The sequence below is a fragment of the Gekko japonicus genome, unplaced genomic scaffold, assembly GCF_001447785.1.
Source record: "Gekko japonicus isolate JY-2015 unplaced genomic scaffold, Gekko_japonicus_V1.1 scaffold117, whole genome shotgun sequence".
NCBI lineage: Eukaryota > Metazoa > Chordata > Lepidosauria > Squamata > Gekkonidae > Gekko > Gekko japonicus.
This window is the reverse complement of record NW_015173676.1, coordinates 1,195,493-1,212,504: the sequence shown is the minus strand read 5'-3', so window position 1 is coordinate 1,212,504 and position 17,012 is coordinate 1,195,493. Positions and strand designations below refer to the sequence as shown.

At 45.6% G+C, this 17,012-nt stretch overlaps 1 protein-coding gene across 1 annotated transcript; it reads left to right on the top strand.

The window, feature by feature from the left end:
* The first annotated feature begins 261 nt into the window (after nt 1-261).
* Nucleotides 262-13,816, top strand: DPH2 (DPH2 homolog). The gene is made up of 7 exons (XM_015422957.1): nt 262-312; nt 6,235-6,393; nt 7,163-7,275; nt 8,054-8,274; nt 10,479-11,123; nt 12,988-13,173; nt 13,518-13,816. The coding sequence occupies exons 2-7, from the start codon at nt 6,241-6,243 to the stop codon at nt 13,640-13,642; spliced, it is 1,443 nt and encodes a 480-aa protein (XP_015278443.1). The 5' UTR covers nt 262-312; nt 6,235-6,240; the 3' UTR covers nt 13,643-13,816.
* The last annotated feature ends 3,196 nt before the right edge of the window (nt 13,817-17,012 follow it).

Genomic DNA, 17,012 nt, shown 5'->3' with positions numbered 1-17,012 from the left:
TGGCTCATATAGGGCCGGGGTGATTGGTTAAACTGGAGCGAGCACGGAACTACAAAGACCAGAGTGCCACCTGATAGTTTGTACTTGTTGCGCTATTTTACTTTCGGATGACCTTTCTGTATCGGGATCGGCTATTGGTTACGCCATGTTACGCAAATTACGTAAGGGAGAAATGTGTACGGGGGGAGGAGGGCCACGGTGCTCTTCCCTGTTTTCCGACGCGCATTACCATTGGGTGGTTTTAAGTCTCCACCCCGGAAATCAAAGAGTAGGAATGTTCAGGTGGCTGGGGTTCCCACTAGAGAGGCAAGGGTAAGCCTAGTGTGCGGTTGATGTAGTCTAAAGATATGCTTTTTGTTGCTAGGATTTTTTTACCGTGTTGACTATGGTGTGTGTGGTTTCCCCCCTGTAATTTACGTGGATAGGTACCGGACATTGCTCTGCTATTATCATTATTCGATTGTGATGGAAACTTGGTATATAAATGTCTCAAGTAAACATGGTAGCTTCTGCTGTTTTATGATTAATAACTGTATGGTACTACCCTACCAGGGGAGAGGCGATCCTGGATTTGGTCCTAAGTAATGCCCAAGACCTGGTGAGAGATGTAAAAATGATTGCACCGCTTGGGAACAGTGACCATAATGTTACTGAGTTCAACATTTGTATAAATAGGGAGTTGCCCAAAAAGACTGACACAACCACTTTTAACTTTAAAAGGGGTAACTTCTCTGATATGAGGGGACATGTGAGGAAGAAACTGAAAGAAAAAGTAGAAAGGGTCAAAACCATTGGGGAAGCTTGGAGACTATTTAAAACTACAATCCTAGAAGCTCAGAAACCTTTCCCTCAGGTTAGGAAAGGCACAAATAGGTATATAAAAAAGCCTGGATGGTTAACAAACAAGGTAGTGGAAGCTGTAAAAGGTAAAAAAGGATTCCTTTAAGCGGTGGAAAGCTAGTCTCAGTGAGGTTGATAAAAAGGAGCACAGGTTGTGGCAAATAAAATGCAAGTCTGTGATCAGGCAGGCAAAAAGGGAATATGAGGAGTATTACAGGCCAGTCAGTCTGACCTCGATACTGGGTAAGTTGGTAGAAACTGTTATTAAGCAAAGAATTACTAGGCACATTGATGAACAAAAACTATTGAGGGAGACTCAGCATGGGTTCTGTAAGGGAAGATCTTGTCTCACTAACCTGTTAGTGTTTTTTTGAGGGAGTGAACAAGCATGTGGACAAGAGGGACCCAATAGATGTTGTTTACCTTGACGTTCAGAAAGCTTTTGATAAGGTTCTTCATTAAAGGCTCCTAAGTCAGCTCAATAGTCACCGGATAAAAGGACAAGTCCTCTTGTGGATCAAAAACTGGCAAATTAATATGAAACAGAGAGTGAGTATAAATGGGGAATTTTCTCAGTGGAGGGTGGTAAGCAGTGGGGTACCACAGGGATCAGTACTTGTCTCAATGCTTTTTAACTTGTTTATTAATGATTTGGAGTTGGGAGTAAGTAGTGAAGTGGCTAAATTTGTAGATGACACGAAGTTGTTCAGGGTGGTGAGAACCAGGGAGGAATGTGAGGCACTCCAAAGGGAACTGTCGAGGATGGGCAAGTGGGCGTCAACATGGCAAATGGGGTTCAATGTGGCCAAGTGCAAAGTGATGCACATTGGAGCCAAAAATCTTAAATATAAATACACATTGATGGGGTCCGAACTGGCAGAGACTGACCAAGAGAGAGATCTTGGAGTTGTAGTAGATAACTCACTGAAAATGTCGAGACAGTGTGCGACGGCAATAAAAAAGGCCAGCGCTATGCTGGGGATTATTAGGAACAGAATTGAAAACAAATCAGCCAGTACCATAATGCCCCTCTATAAATCAATGATGCAACCTCATTTGGAGTACTGTGTACAGTTTTGGTCACCACACCTCAAAAAGGATATTGTAACATTGGAAAAAGTGCAGAAAAGGGCAACTAGGGTACTGTTCACACGGAGCATTTGCCGCGCTTAGGATACGGATCATAGGCGGATTTTCCGGGCGCGATCACACCGCAACATCTGGGAAACGTAGTGCACTCGTAACTTCTTGCTGGAGATACGGAGTAAAAACTAGTACGTACTATGTGCTAGTTTCCGGAAAACGTGGGGTAAGGGTGGGTGTCTGATCGTGTTTCCGCTGGAATCCCGTGGCATCCAGCACCCGCCCATGTCCCGTCACAAACCGGATATTTGGGGTTTTTTAGGTCTCCACAGGATGCGCACAAACGCCCATCGACACATGCACACACTGTGGTGAGGGAAAAAATTCCCGTTTGCCACGGAAGTGGCACCTAGCGATTGCCAGTTGTATCGCGCTGCTTCTTTGCCACGCTGCAGAATAGCCGTGTGATCGGCACCTAACGGCATACCCACGGGACCTCCACGGGACATGTGATCGGGCTGCTGCGCGTTACTTTGCTCCGGGGCAAACAGCCACGCTTTCCCCCGCGCGTGCGCATTTTCCGGCTCGTGTGACCGGGGCCCTAGAATTATAAAGGCTTCTCGGCCTTTTGGCTAAGATCAGCGTAAACATTATTTAAATTAAAAGAATGATAAAAAGAGCCTCAGCTCGGTTATATTGCCTGCAATGGCCACACCCCCAACATACCCCACTCCCAACGATAGGCTGCTTACAAAACTTGACATATTAATTGGTTCCTGCCAGAATCCTGTTGGTCTATTGTTATTCGGCTCCAAGCTCACCCTGTCTCTGGCAGCACGGTCCTGCAATGTTTCAGCCCCAATACATAACACCTCTGCTTTGGGTGCCCCTGCTTTCAGAGTTAAGGCAAGTGGCTGTTAGAGCGAGCAACTCCGCATGCCTGGACACTGGGAGGCGCTACATCACTCTGAGGGGGCACAGGTGTTATCTCCTTGAATGGGATGTCTCCCTTTGTCTTAACCTGGAAGCTGCCCTCTGACCCCTTTGTCCTCTCCCATCACATGGCCTTCCACGGAGGCACATGTCTCTTTTATGTTTCTCCTGTACAGACAGTGCCCTCATCCTCCCCCACACATGATGCCGGATAAGCTGGACCTCCTGATGGCACCTGGTATTTTTGGCCACTGTGTGACAGAGTGTTGGACTAGATGGGCCATTGGCCTGATCCAACATTGGCTTCTCTTATGTTCTTATGTCTTCTTCCTGAGAGGCCCACTTTGTTATATGCTTCTGGATTTTAGTAAGGTGTTTTGTAAGGTTCTCCATGAAGTTGCAGTGGGCAAGTTGGAGGGCTGTGGATTAAATCTTAAGACATTTAGGTAGATAAGGAATTGACTGGATAATTGCACCCAAAAAGTGGAATGGCCCCTTGTCTGATTGGAGAGTACTATCTACTGGGGTACTGCAGGGCTTGGTTTTGGGCCCAGTGCTCCTTAATGTTTTTTAATCCACTATTGAAATGTGGATGTGAAGGGACTGCTTATTAAATTTGTAGAGATAAAGTACAACTGGATATTTTGGGGAAAAGGGCAGATGTGAACAAGATGCAGTTTAATAGTAATAAAGGTAAGGTTTTATATCTGGGTAATAAAAATGTTATGCGTGCATATTGCATGAGGTAATAGCATGTGAGAATAGGATCTTGGGGTTTTGGTGGACTGCAAATTGAGTATGAATACTTAGTGTGATGTAGCAGCAAAGAAGGCAAATGTGATCTTATGGTGTATCAACAGATGCATAGCGTCTAGGACATGAGATGGGATGAAATCACTGTATACCACACTGGGCAGACCCTATTTGGAGTATTGCATCCAGTTCTGGAGGCCTTTTTGTATTAAAGACACAAACTTTAGAGCGATAGAGAATTGAGTAATGAAGATTATTACGGATTTGAAGACTAAGCCTTATGGGGAAAGGCTGCAGGAACTGGTAATGTTCAGCATGGAGAAAATGATGATGAGGGGCTGTCTTTTTAAGTATTTGAAATGCTGTCATTTTGAAGAGGGGAGGGTGCTGTTTCAGTTAGTATTGGAGGACAGGAATAATAATAATGGGTTTAAATTATGGGTGGGGAAATAACAGTGGCGTATTAGGATTTTAAAAAAATGGCAATTCAGTGTTGGAATTGGTTGCCCAGGGATGTTGTGTGGTCTCCCTCCTTGGAGATGTTTAAGCAGAGATAAAATTATTATTTGTCAGGGGTACTTTAGGTGATCCTTCATGGTGCAGGGGGTTGGACTGGATGGTGTTTAGGCCCCTCCCAACTTTTCAGTTCTATGAATAAAGTGAAAATTCTGATCTGTGCTAGAGAATGCATGTATGCAAGCAGAAGCTTTCAGCTATTTCACACAAATACAAGAGGCTTATGTTGTGATTCTAGAGGGGAGATGCCCGTGAGGGTCTTCCCTTTTGTTTTGGTAGTTGTGTCAAAGCTTTAAAGCTCTCAAGGAAGCGATGGTCCATCTCTGGACCGGCCAAATTGGTCAACTATCAGCCGGTCTCCAATTCGCCCTATTTGGGCAAATTAATAGAGAGGGTGGTGGCGATACAGTTGCAGAGCTTTCTGGATGACACTTCCACGCTGGATCCCTTCCAATCCGGCTTCTGCCCTGGTCACGGGATGGAAACAGCACTGGTCGCCCTCACAGATGACCTCCGGAGGCGTCTGGATTGGGGCGGGACAGCGGTGCTGCTGCTGTTAGATCTGTCAACAGCATTCAACATCATCAGCTGCTCGCCCTCCGCTTCACCGATGTGGGGATTCAGGGGCTGGCCTTACAATGGCTTGTCTCCTTTCTCCAGGGTCGGGGACAAAGGACACTTGGGGAGGAGATCCCAATGCTATTTAACTTCTATATGTGCCCTCTTGCCCAAATTGCCCTGAGACATGGGCTTCGGTGTCATCAGTATGCAGATGACACCCAGCTCTATCTGCTGTTGGGCGGTCAGTCTGGCTCTACCCGGGAAGATCTGGACCAGGTGTGTGGCCTTACAATGACTTGTCTCCTTTCTCCAGGGTCGGGGACAAAGGACACTTGGGGAGGAGATATCCGGAAGGCACCCACTAGTTTGTGGAGTGTCCCAAAGGGCAGTGCTCTCCCCAATGCTATTTAACATCTATATGTGCCCTCTTGCCCAGATTGCCCGGAGGCATGGGCTTGGGTGTCATCAATATGCAGATGACACCCAGCTCTATCTGCTGTTGGGCGGTCAGTCTGGCTCTGCCTGGGAAGATCTGGACCAGGCGTTGCAGGACGTGGCGGGATGGCTTAGGTTGAGTTGACTGAAATTGAATCCAACGAAGATGGAGGTCCTTTGCCTGAATCGGAGTGGCTTGGGGTTAGGGGTCCCTCTTCTGGCCTTCGGTGGGGCGCCGTTGGTGCCAGCGCCAAAGGTCAGGAGTTTGGGAGTGCTCCTGGATGCTTCCTTGACAATGGAGGCCCAGGTAGCAGCCACTGCCAAGGCAGCCTTTTACCACCTTCGGCTGATTAGGCTGTTGGTCCCCTTCCTCGAACGCAATGATCTGGCTTCCGTGATCCATGCTATGGTCACCTCGAGGCTAGACTACTGTAATGCTTTCTACATGGGGCTGCCCTTGGGACAACTCTGGAAGCTGCAGCTGGTGCAGAACGCGGCAGCCAGGCTGTTGATGGGCCTCCCCAGGTGGGAGCACATCCAGCCTGTGCTGAAGTCGTTGCACTGGCTCCCAATAGCGTTCCGGATTCACTTCAAGGTGCTGGTTTTGACCTTTAAAGCCCTTAATGGTCAGGGCCTGCCTACCTGAGGGACTGCCTTTCTCCGTACGTGAACACAACACCGCCTGGCTTCCCCTGGGCCTAGGGATGCCAGGTTGGTGGTAATTAGGACCAGGGCATTCTCCCTGGCGGTGCCAACACTGTGGAACGAGCTCCCCACTGAGATTAGAGCTCTATGGGACCTCCAGCAGTTCTGTAGAGCCGTGAAAATGGAGCTGTTTCGTCAAGCATTCCAATAAGAACTGACTGCACTGGTTGGGTTGCACTAGCATTTTATTACAGGATGCCGCTCTATTTATTTATTTAGTTTTATTGTATTTATTGGAATTTTATGGAATTGTATTTTAAATCTTGTATTTGCTGGTTTTAAATTGTGTGTTGGTTTTAAATTGTTTGTAAGCCGCCCTGAGCCGCTTCGGCGGGGGGGCGGGGTAGAAGTTTAATAAATAAATATCCCTGCACAGTCAGACATTACTGTGTCTTCTTGTAAGCATAGGTCAACATGGCAACGACATTCAGCAGTGATGGAGCTGACCTGATGCAGCGGATGGTAACTCCTGTGGGAGTAGGTGGACATCCCCCAACCGTGGGGCTAGAAGAGTACTATGAACTGGACAGAACAATTGCATTTGTACTGGATAACAAGTTTACAAAGGTTAGAGAGTATCTTGTATCTTAGCAGAAAACAATGTACACAAACTCAGTTTTGTCTGGGGAACTGAGGCCCTATTTATGTTAAGGAGTAATATAATAGTATGATAGTATGTTAGTATATAGAGTAAGTTAGAGTTAGTAGATAGGATGAGTGGGAATAATAATAATGGAAAATAGACAATAGGAATGGAATAGTTAAAGCCAATGGCATAGCAAGGAGGGGAAGGGTGTGCCCCCCCAAGACCTCTGATAAGAGGGAGGAAGGTTTCCTCCTGTTGCAAAACTTCCTCTGCAGCACCCAGTTTTGGAGGCAACCCTGTTCAACTTTCCTTTATAGGTATGGAAAAAGATAGACTATAAGTATAAAATAAGGATGCACGGAGGGAATCCAGCAAAAGAAGTATAGAAGTCTTGAATAACTTAAAGAAGAATGTAATCATGTTTAGATCATGAATTAGAGGAAGTTGTACAGCGGTTTGGGCAAGCGGGTAGAGAAAGGGAATAAGATAATGAGGATAGAGAGTACTTATATGCTTTCAGTGTTTAATTTGATTCTTAGATATATATATACACACACACACACACACACACACACACACACTTAATAAAATATCAATTAAAAAAAGCAGTAATATAATTGCCATTATAATATCAATTTGTGTGCTGTGAGCACTGTGCTGGTACAGTTTGAGGGGGGGGCTCATCTGTGTTTTGTATGGTAAGTGATGAATGGTTCTCAAAAAATTATTTGTCCTGGGCTCTTGTTACAGGTTGCTCTTCAATTTCCTGATGAGCTCTTGTCCGATTCAGCAACTATTGCTGCCAAGATGGAAGAAACGACTGGTTCAAAAATTTACATTCTAGGGGACACATCATATGGCAGGTGCGTCTGTAGAGAAATTCTATACACCACGAAGTTGTAGCTTTCTAATCTGCCTTCTAATAATAAAATATTAGCAGTTTGCTCGATAATCCCTCCTTTATCTCTTTGGATTGCTCTGATGGGGTGCAGGAAGCACGAGTCCTTATAACCAGAAACTGTTCTTACCTATTGCGTGTCACTAGCAATGCAATATTCCCAGCTATTAGGCTTGTTAGGATCCTAGCAGGCTGATTGAGGTTTATAAAATTATGCATGGGATAGAGCAGGTAGAGAAAGAGGTACTTTTCTCCCTTTCTCACAATACAAGATCTCGTGGGCACTCCATGAAATTGCTGAGCAGTTGGGTTAGAACAGATAAAAGGAAGTACTTCTTCACCCAAAGAGTGATTAACACATGGAATTCACTGCCACAGGAGGTGGTGGAGGCTACAAGCATGGATGGCTTCAAGAGGGAATTGGAGCAGAGGTATAGATAGGGGCAAGTGATGCTTTGTATTCTTGGGCTTGTGGGGGGCCAATAGTGTGAGGGCTCCTAGTCTCGTGGCCCCACTGCTGGACCTCCTGATGGCACCTGGTACTTTTGGCCACTGTGTGACACAGGGTGTTGGACTGTATGGACCATTGGCCTGATCCAACATTGGCTTCTCTTATGTTCTTGTGACTACAAGGAGAATTCAGCTTTCTTTATACTGATGGAGTTATAGTCTTGCTGGATGTTAACAGTGACAAACATTTGATGGAAGGGAGCCTCAGAACTAATGTGGATGCCTTTCTTTAGCTGCTGTGTGGATGAAGTGGCAGCACAGCACGTGAATGCCGGGGCTGTGGTGCACTATGGTCCAGCCTGCTTGAGTCCTTGCTGCAAGCTGCCGGTGCTGCATGTGTTTGGCCGACAACCGCTGGATGTGATGCGCTGTGCAGAAGTCTTCCAGGAACTGCATCCTGACCTTCAAGCTCATGTTATTGTGCTGAGTGATGTGGCCTATTCTCATGCCATTGGTGAGTCTGGGTGGATTGCAATGTGGAATCTAAGCATAAGGACATTATTATTTATATTGTATGGCAGAGTTACACACAGGAAGCATACAATGTAAAATATGTAAACAAGTTGATACAACGGGTATGTAGACTGATTGGGCAATCCCCCTAAATACACTCAGTCACAGCTGGGGAGAGTTCAAAGAGCTCCGTCACATCACCCTGGAAAGCATGACACTCACATTCCTGTGACAGGTGCAAAATAGTTTGGTGGGCTGCACCACAATTGCATTCGGGTCCTGATATTTGCCCCATTTAAATAACAGGTCTGCACAACTGCCAAAACCTGTTCGTATGTATTTGCCATTTTCCATACTTTACGTCTTTCTTTGGTGTTTATCAGGTTATGGCTATCAGGTGGAACTGATTGCATCTGTGTTCACAATCGTTCATTCCCTAGATCAAAATTTTGTGATTGCAGGATTTTTGCAGATTTTATTGCTGGGTTTCAGAATCTTAATCTGGTTAGGTCTGCCATGTCTTTCTGGATGCACAACTTTCTGTTTTCAATTACCTTTCTACATTCACAAAGAAGAACATATTGTCTTCAGAGATGTGGGGGAGTGATGTGGCACAACATGGGTAGCCAATAGGTTGGAGTGAGCTTAATACACCAGCTGACGGTTTTCGTATTGAGTTGGACATCAAGTTTGTGGACATAGGGGCTGTTGAGCCACACTGAAGCACCATATTCCGTGGTACTGTACACCAACCCCAAAGCTGAGCATCTTAAGTGTTGTAGCAGACATACCAAGTTTTTTTGCAGAATGTTGTTTCGCATGCGTATTTTTGCTGCTACATTGATAAGATGATGTTTATAGCTCAAGGTCCTGTCCAAGGTAATGCCAAGGTGCTTAGGTGTATGATTGTAAGTTGGGTGCCATTAAGGTAGACATTCAGTTCACGGTTTTTCCTGGACTTGGGATAAGCTGCCATTTATAGTAGGAGTCAACCAACATTTTGAGGTCCCTAGTCAATATTTCCTCAGTCCTTTCAATTGATTTGTGCCTTGCTGCAATAGCATAAGGACAAACATCAGTTCACCCCAGTGTTCAAGGTGGGGCAAGCTTGTTCAAGATACCTGGAATCAGGATGGGAAAATGGTATTGTGAGTTGCGTGGTCATTTTCTAATCCCTAATTGTGTTGTCTGTGTCCCATCCCACTTTCCTTTCATGGGTTTCCTGTTTTGTCCCAGAGTCCCGGTCTGCAACCCTTTGGCTACCCCCTCAGCTAGGCCAGTGTCCTTTTACCTCTGTGGGTGCACCCTTATATATTATATGTACATATTATCTATATACATCTATATACTACTCCCTAGCAGACGCAAAGACACCATGCTCATTAAAAGCACAACATTCTAGTATTAAAAGGTAACACCAAACAAACATGCCAGTGCAATTTATTCTTTTGTAGTTTGAATGAAAGAAATCAGGAAGGTGGCCAGCTCATACCTAAACTCTGAAAGAACTGTAAATCCTTACCAAAGGGGCCTTAATAGTTTCCACAGATAGAACAGAAAAGAAATGTCAGCAGTCAAAATGCTACTCCTTTATCACGTATTCCAGCTTGTATATCAGGACTGGGGGCAAGAAAGATCATCTTCTGACATAATCTTTATCTCAGGTTTCTCAGCATCTATCTTGCTGTAGTGTTGGCTACCTCAGGGCTGGTTTCTCAACTTGGCTCTGTTTGCCTTCCTGTAACCTTCCCTATCAGGAAGTGGTCGCAGCTACAAGCATAGACAGCTTCAGAGCAGATTGGATAGACATTTGGAGCAAAGGTCTGCCTGTGGCTACGAGCCACAAAGTATAGATGGAGCACTATGTCTGGGGCAGTGATGCTCTGTATTCTTGGTGCTTGGGGGGGGGCATCAGTGGGAGGACTTCTGGACCTCTGGCCCCACTGGTGGATCTCCTGATGACACCTGGGTTTTGGCCACTGTGTGACACAGAGTGTTGGACTGGATGGGCCATTGGCCCGATCCAGCATGACTTCTCTTATGTTCTTATCGGTCCTGCTCTAGCAGTTTTCCCCATCCATAGAAACTGGTGGATGCGAAGCAATAAAATAGTTGTCTGGCTGTCCATATTCTCTGAATGGCTTGAGCGAGTTGTAGCCTCAAATATGTGACTGGTTTCTATTGTTCTTCTGTTTTTCCCCTCAGATAACTTGGCCTCTCAGCTGCACCCTATCTACCCCAATGTGATTTTCTCTCAAGTGGATACCAAAGAGACTCTTTCCTCAGCTCAGCCAGATTCTGTGCAGGTGCATCAATTTGGTCGGCACTTCACAGTGGATGAACAGCATGGTCTTGCCAACTATTGTATGTTCTATGTGGGTTCTGAGGGCCCAGAACTCACAAACTTTATGCTAAGCTGGAACCAATCTCCTTTCAGTTCTTTTAATCCTAAAACAGGTGAAGGAAGGCGGGAAACACTGGATGTAAACCGGGCTCTCCGACGGCGCCTCTATCTAGTAGAGCGGGCACGGGATGCCCAAGTAGTGGGCATTGTGGTGGGCACTCTTGGTGTGGCAAACTACTTGTCTGTGCTGGAGCATCTGCAAGGAATCATTCACCAGGCTGGCAAACGAGCCTATACACTGGCTGTAGGTAAACCCAGCCCTGCAAAACTGGCAAACTTTTTGGAAGTGGACATCTTTGTATTAGTGGCCTGTCCTCAGAACTCCTTGCTGGACTCCTCTGATTTCTACCGTCCCCTGGTCACACCCTATGAGATGGAGATGGCTTGCAATCCAGCACGGGCCTGGACTGGCAGATACGTCATTGACTTCTGTTGCCTGCTACCAGGTAAGGCTACTAACATCTGTTCCCTCGTACTAGGACATGTGTAGGGATGGTGGATGTGGGCAACAAGTGCTGCTGTTTATGCCTCTCTTGTTAAGAATTCCTTTTCCAGCACTGAAACCCCACTGGGAATCTGGTGTGGACAGTGTGCAGCCATAAGTCTTGTATTATAGTAAAAACTGAGATTCTGAAGAAGCTAAATTGTAATTTTAAATTTGGAAGATGCATGGGCCCACTCATATTCTTGTCTTGTGTCTAAAGCACGGCAACTGAAACAGCTGCTTCCCCACACCCACAGAGGTATCCAGCAGCAAGCCATTTTACATGGGGAACTGTTTGAACATATATAGTCTAGGGCTGTGCAAAAAAAATCGGTATCTTTGGGGTTCAGGGGGTTCAGAGAGCCAGTTTGGTGTAGTGATTGTGTGGACTCTAATCTGGGAGAAACGGGTTTGATTCCCCACTTCTCCACTTGCAGCTGCTGGATGACCTTGGGCAAGCCATGGTTCTGTCAGAGCTGTTCTCTCAAGGACAGTTCTGGAAAGAGCTCTCTCAGCCCCACCTACCTCACAGGGTGTCTGTTGTGGGGAGGGGAAGGGAAAGGAGTTTGTAAGCTACTCTGAGACTCCGAGTGAAGGGCGGGATATAAATCCAATCTCTTCTTTTCGTCTTCTATTGAACCTGAAAAATATTGGTATTTCCCAATATTTCCGAATCCCAATATCAGTATGGAGTTGGGATTTGGAAAATATTCAGGATTGCTGGATTTTTTCAGCTCCTTTATACTGTATGGAGACCATCATAGTCAATGGTCCCCATGGGCTATAGTAGAGAATGAATCTGGGGGTATCTGGGGGGGCTGTTTTTTGAGGTAGACGCACCAAATTTGCAGCATACCTGCTGGTGCCTCTCCTCAAAAAAACTCCCAACATTTAAAAAGATTGGACCAGGGGTCCAGTTCTATGGGCCCCAGAAGAAAGTGCTCCTATCTTCCATTGTTTCCAACGGAGTGGGGGAAGGCATTTAAAGGGATGTGGTCCCTTTAAATGCTTTTTGCAAGCCATGCTGTGAGTAAACTCTGAAGCAGCGAGGTCACCTGGAAGCCTTCCGGGTAAACTCACTGCTTCGGCGTTCACTCATGCATGGTGTGGCTTGCAAATGGCATTTAAAGGGAACTTTTCCCCCCTTAATGCCTTGCAAGAGTCCAGTCCTGGGCTGGCTCCTCTTTGTAGCTCAGTTGAAACTAAGCTGCAAAGAGGAGCCAACACCAGCCGAGGAGGTGGGGAGCTGGCTTCTACCACCCCAGCCAAGGCATCATAGAGCTCTCAGTTCTGTGCCGCCCAAGCTGATCCACTCTTGCAGCTCGGAGCTGCAAATAAGGATCACGGCGGGGGCGGTGAAGAGCGGAGAGCCCCATGCCACTTTGGCTGGGGTTGGCTCACAGTATAGCTGACGCAAATGAAAGCAAAAAATAATAATCAGGTTTTTCGGCCTTAGCTATAGGTTGGCTCACAGTATAGCTGACGCAAATGGAAGCAAAAAATAATAATAATAATAATGTTTTTCGGCTTTAGCTATATTGGTAGCTGGCTTAAGTAATACCTGAAAATATCTCTGATCTGTATTTGGCTTAAGTAATAGCTGAAAATTACCAATAAGGCATTTTTCAGGTATTTATTTGGTTTGGTTTATACCAAAAACACACCCCTAATACAGTCGTCCTGCACCTGCAGTGGTGCGGGCCGAGAAGGGCTATAGCATGTGCTGCTCCACATGGTTGAGTCAGCCCTTTGGTGGGTAATAAAAGAACCATAGTTGTAGTAACGTGTCTAGTTTGGTTGCTGCTTCTCTTTCTGCATGTCTGCAGGAGCAAGCGAACACATCCCCATTCCAGACAAGATTTCAGATTCTGACAGTCAACCTGACATTTCTCTAATCACTGGGGAGATGCGCTCAACTTGTCTCTACACTGCACCAGACTCAGAGCCAACATCTGGTGCCGCTGTGATCTGCCGCAGCCACATCCAAACTGTGGCTCAGATTAGTCCAGCAGGTGAGTGCTTTGCATGAGGAGTCCAAGAACTGACAGAACTGGGGGTGAGGACAACCCAGAGCAGATTCAGATGACTTGTTAAAAGTTCACTTACAGGGTGATAAATGTCATCATATGGGAGGTCTGTATCAAGGCAATAGGCATTAGGAGACAAGACAGTTTTGAAGACAGCGATGTGAAGGAGGCTTCAAAAATCAATCAAGTGCAATAATCACCAATTGGCAAGCGAATAACAAAGTCCTCTGACTCCATCCCAGCTCTGGTCTCTTCTGAAGTGGTGTCAGAGATGCAGCTTGGGGAAATGGTTTCTGCTGTGATAGTTCCTTCCTTGCTGTCTATTTTAGCCTCATTCCTGGAGTCACGCAGCTGGAGAGGGCTGGAGCAGAAGCTTGGCCAGACAGCAGTCACGAAATCAGTACCAGGACGCCGGGGGGTTGCTATTGCCTATGAAGATGAATCCTGCAGGTGATGCGAAGTCATGGAGAATCCAGAGACTGTGGGGCAGAGAGTCACTTACTTTACTGTGGTTGTACTGGAGGGGGTAAAAAAGGTATGGCTTCCACTTGAAAGCTACTCACTTTAACTGCCTCTCACAGCCATCTTTGGACAAGTGTGAAAAGTAGGAGTGCCAGGCCTCGCATGGGCCAGCCAAAGTAATAAAGGTGTTGTTTTGATATATCTACACAAGGAAATTACTTACTTGGGTTAAAATTCATTGTGGGGAAAGCCAAGCATTAAGACAGAATTTTCTTTTCTGCTACTTCTTATTCCTGATTTAGATGAATCTAATTTGTTGTGGTTCTTTTTTTTTTAAGTTTACATGTGCACATATTCCAGAAAAGTAGCTGCATAATACATACGGGCATAGACTATAACAGTAGTATGCGAGTTAAAATCTCCTAAATTGCATGATCTGTGCCCAAATAGCTTAAATCAGGGGTGTCAAACTCATTTGTTATGAGGGCCAAATTTGACATAAATTGGACTTTGTCGGGCCAGGCCATGTGTGTCATAAACTGTAATGCCAGGTAGCAGAGATGTAAACTTTATAAAGGACACATACAAACACAATTAAAGATATTGATTTTGCTGATTTTATTTTAGTTTATTTTACTGTTAGTCCCAAACCTCCCCCCCCCCAATATAAATGGTCTGAGCCTAGGATCCAGGGGACGAACATGAGATGGCTAAGCATTGCAAGCTCCCCCCCACCCTTCCGGGGCTACTCAGAATGGCAGTGGCTCTCCAGGGTCTCGGGTTTTTTTTACAGGATGGTTTGAGATAAGAATTTTGGGTGCCCTCTTCAGCACTTGTTCTGCTATTATTCCATTGGAGCTTCATATTAGGAGAGTGTGTGTGTGTTAAAACTAATATTCTCTGCAAAACTGAAGTCCCTTGAGTTTGGAGAACTCTATCTTTAACCCTGACTGGTCCCAAATCCCCCTCCCCCCAGATATAAGCTACAAATATAAATGGTCTGAGCCTAGGACCCAGGGGAAGGACATGAAATGGCTGAGCATTGCAAGCTTCCCCCTGCATGTCTACCCTGGTTGGTCCCAATGCCCCCCATGCCCTTAAAACATCTTTGTCTAAATTGGAAAGGTGGGGGAATAGTGGGATTTTGCAAAGCAAGTTTTAAAATAAAAAAGAAACACAAGGATCACAGCAGAAGGAACCCCCTCCTGCCTGTGAGGAAGACTACGGTGACTGGGAGTGGTGGTTGAGAAGTTCAGCAGCCCTTCCTGCTCTCAGAAGCAGCCCCACCCTCTGCTCTTTATAGGCAGCTCAAGCTCAGAACAGTGAGGATGGGCAGGGGAGGGGGGAATTAAGGAAAGCAGGTAGCTGAAATGTGTTTCATAACAGGTGATTTTAAACTACCCACACATTGATTGGGTCTATATATGTTCAAGTCAGGAGAAAGGGATTGGGTTTCCGGATACTCTCAATGACTGTGCCATGGAGCAGATGGTTACAGAACCTACCAGGGGGAGGTGATCCTGGACTTGGTCTTAAGTAATGCTCAAGACCTGGTGAGAGATGTAAACGTGATAGCACCACTTGGGAACAGTGACCACAATGCTATTAAGTTTACCATTTATGTAGCTTCTCAAATGAGGGAGATTGTGAATATGACTGAAAAGGAAGGTAAGGAGGGTCAAATTCCTTTGGGAAGCTTGGAGTCTATTTAAAACTACAATCCTGGAAGCTCACATAAAATGTAGGTTAGGAAAGATACAGATAGGTACTAAAAAAAGGCCTGCCTGGTTAACAAAGTAATGGAAGCGGTAAAAGGTAAGAAGGATTACTTTAAGTGGTGGAAGGCTAGTCCAAGAGAGGTAAATAAAAGGGAGCATAGACTTCGGCAAATAAAATGCAAGTTGGTGATCAGATAGGCAAAACGGGACTATGAGGAACATGTTGCAAAAAACAAAGACCAACAATAAAAATGTCTTCAACTACATTACTAGCAGAAAACCAGACAGGGAAGCCATTGGATAACCAAGGGGTAAAAGGATTACTAAAGGATGATAGAGAAATGGCAGAGAAGCTGAATGCATTTTTTGCCTCTGTCTTCACTGTGGAAGATTGGAGGTACTTGCCTACTCTAGAACCACTGTTTTCAGGAGGGGAGTTGAAAGACCTGAGTTGGATTGAGGTGATGAGAGAGGAGGTCCTACGATGGATGGACGACTTGAAAACTGACAAATCACCAGGCCTGGATGTCATGCATCCAAGAGTTCTGAAAGAACTCAAATGTAAACTTGTGGATCTTCTGACAAAAATATGCAATCTATCACTAAAATCTGCCTGCATTCCTGAGGACTAGAAGGTAGCTAATCTATCCCACATCTTTAAATTAAGTTGGTGGGATTCATTATTAAAGACAGAATTAGTAGACCTATAGATAAACAAAAACTATTGAGGAAAAATCAGTATGGATTCTGTAAGGGAAGAATCTTGTCTCATTAACCTATTAGAGTTCTTTGAGGGGGTGAACAAACATATGGACAAGGGTGTTTACGAAGACTTCCAGAAAGCTTTTGATAAAGTTTCTCATCAAAGGCTCCTGAATAAACTCAGCAGGCATGGAATAAGAGGACAAATCCTCTTGTGGATTAAAAACTGGTTAATTAACAGGAAACAGAGAGTGAGTATAAATGGGCAATTTTCACAGTGGAAAGTGGGATACTTTAAGGCTCAGTTTGGTGCAGTGGTTAGGAGCGCGGACTCTAATCTGGGAGAACCGGGTTTGATTCCCCACTCCTCCACTTGCACCTGCTGATGTGACCTTGGGTCAGTCACAAGCTCTGGCACAGCTGTCCTTGAAAAAGAGCAGTTTGTGTCAGAGTTCTCTCAGCCCCACCCACCTCACAGGGTGTCTGTTGTGGGGAGGGGAAGGGAAAGGAGTTTGTAAGCCGCTCTGAGACTCCAAGTGAAGGGCGGGGTATAAATCCAATCTCTTCTTCTTCTTCTTTTCTAGGTCCAGTGCTTTTTATCTTGTTCATTAATGATTTGGAGTTGGGAGTAAGTAGGGAAGGGGCTAAGTTTGCCAATGACACTAAGCTGTTCAGGGTGGTGAGAACCAGGGAGGACTGTGAGGCACTCCAGTGGGGTCTGTTGAGGCTGGGCAAGTGGGCATCAACGTGGCAAATGAGGTTCAACATGGGCATGTGGAAAGTATTGCACATTGGAGTAAAAAATCCTGACTATAAATATAAATTGACAAGACGGGGACCCGCGATACTTGCGGGGGGGGGAGAAGAGCTCCGTCTCCTCCATCCCCCCCTCGATCTCCCCAAGGCGGCGGCGGCGAGAAAGAGGAGGAGGAGGAGGAGGAG

What these genes read in the sequence shown, in the direction of transcription:
- DPH2 (XM_015422957.1), top strand. Translation starts at nt 6,241, where the DNA reads ATGGCAACGACATTCAGCAGTGATGGAGCTGACCTGATGCAGCGGATG. An exon ending in TGGATAACAAGTTTACAAAG is followed by an intron (nt 6,394 to 7,162) that starts GTTAGAGAGTAT and finishes CTCTTGTTACAG; the next exon opens with GTTGCTCTTCAATTTCCTGA. An exon ending in CTTCTGTTGCCTGCTACCAG is followed by an intron (nt 11,124 to 12,987) that starts GTAAGGCTACTA and finishes GCATGTCTGCAG; the next exon opens with GAGCAAGCGAACACATCCCC.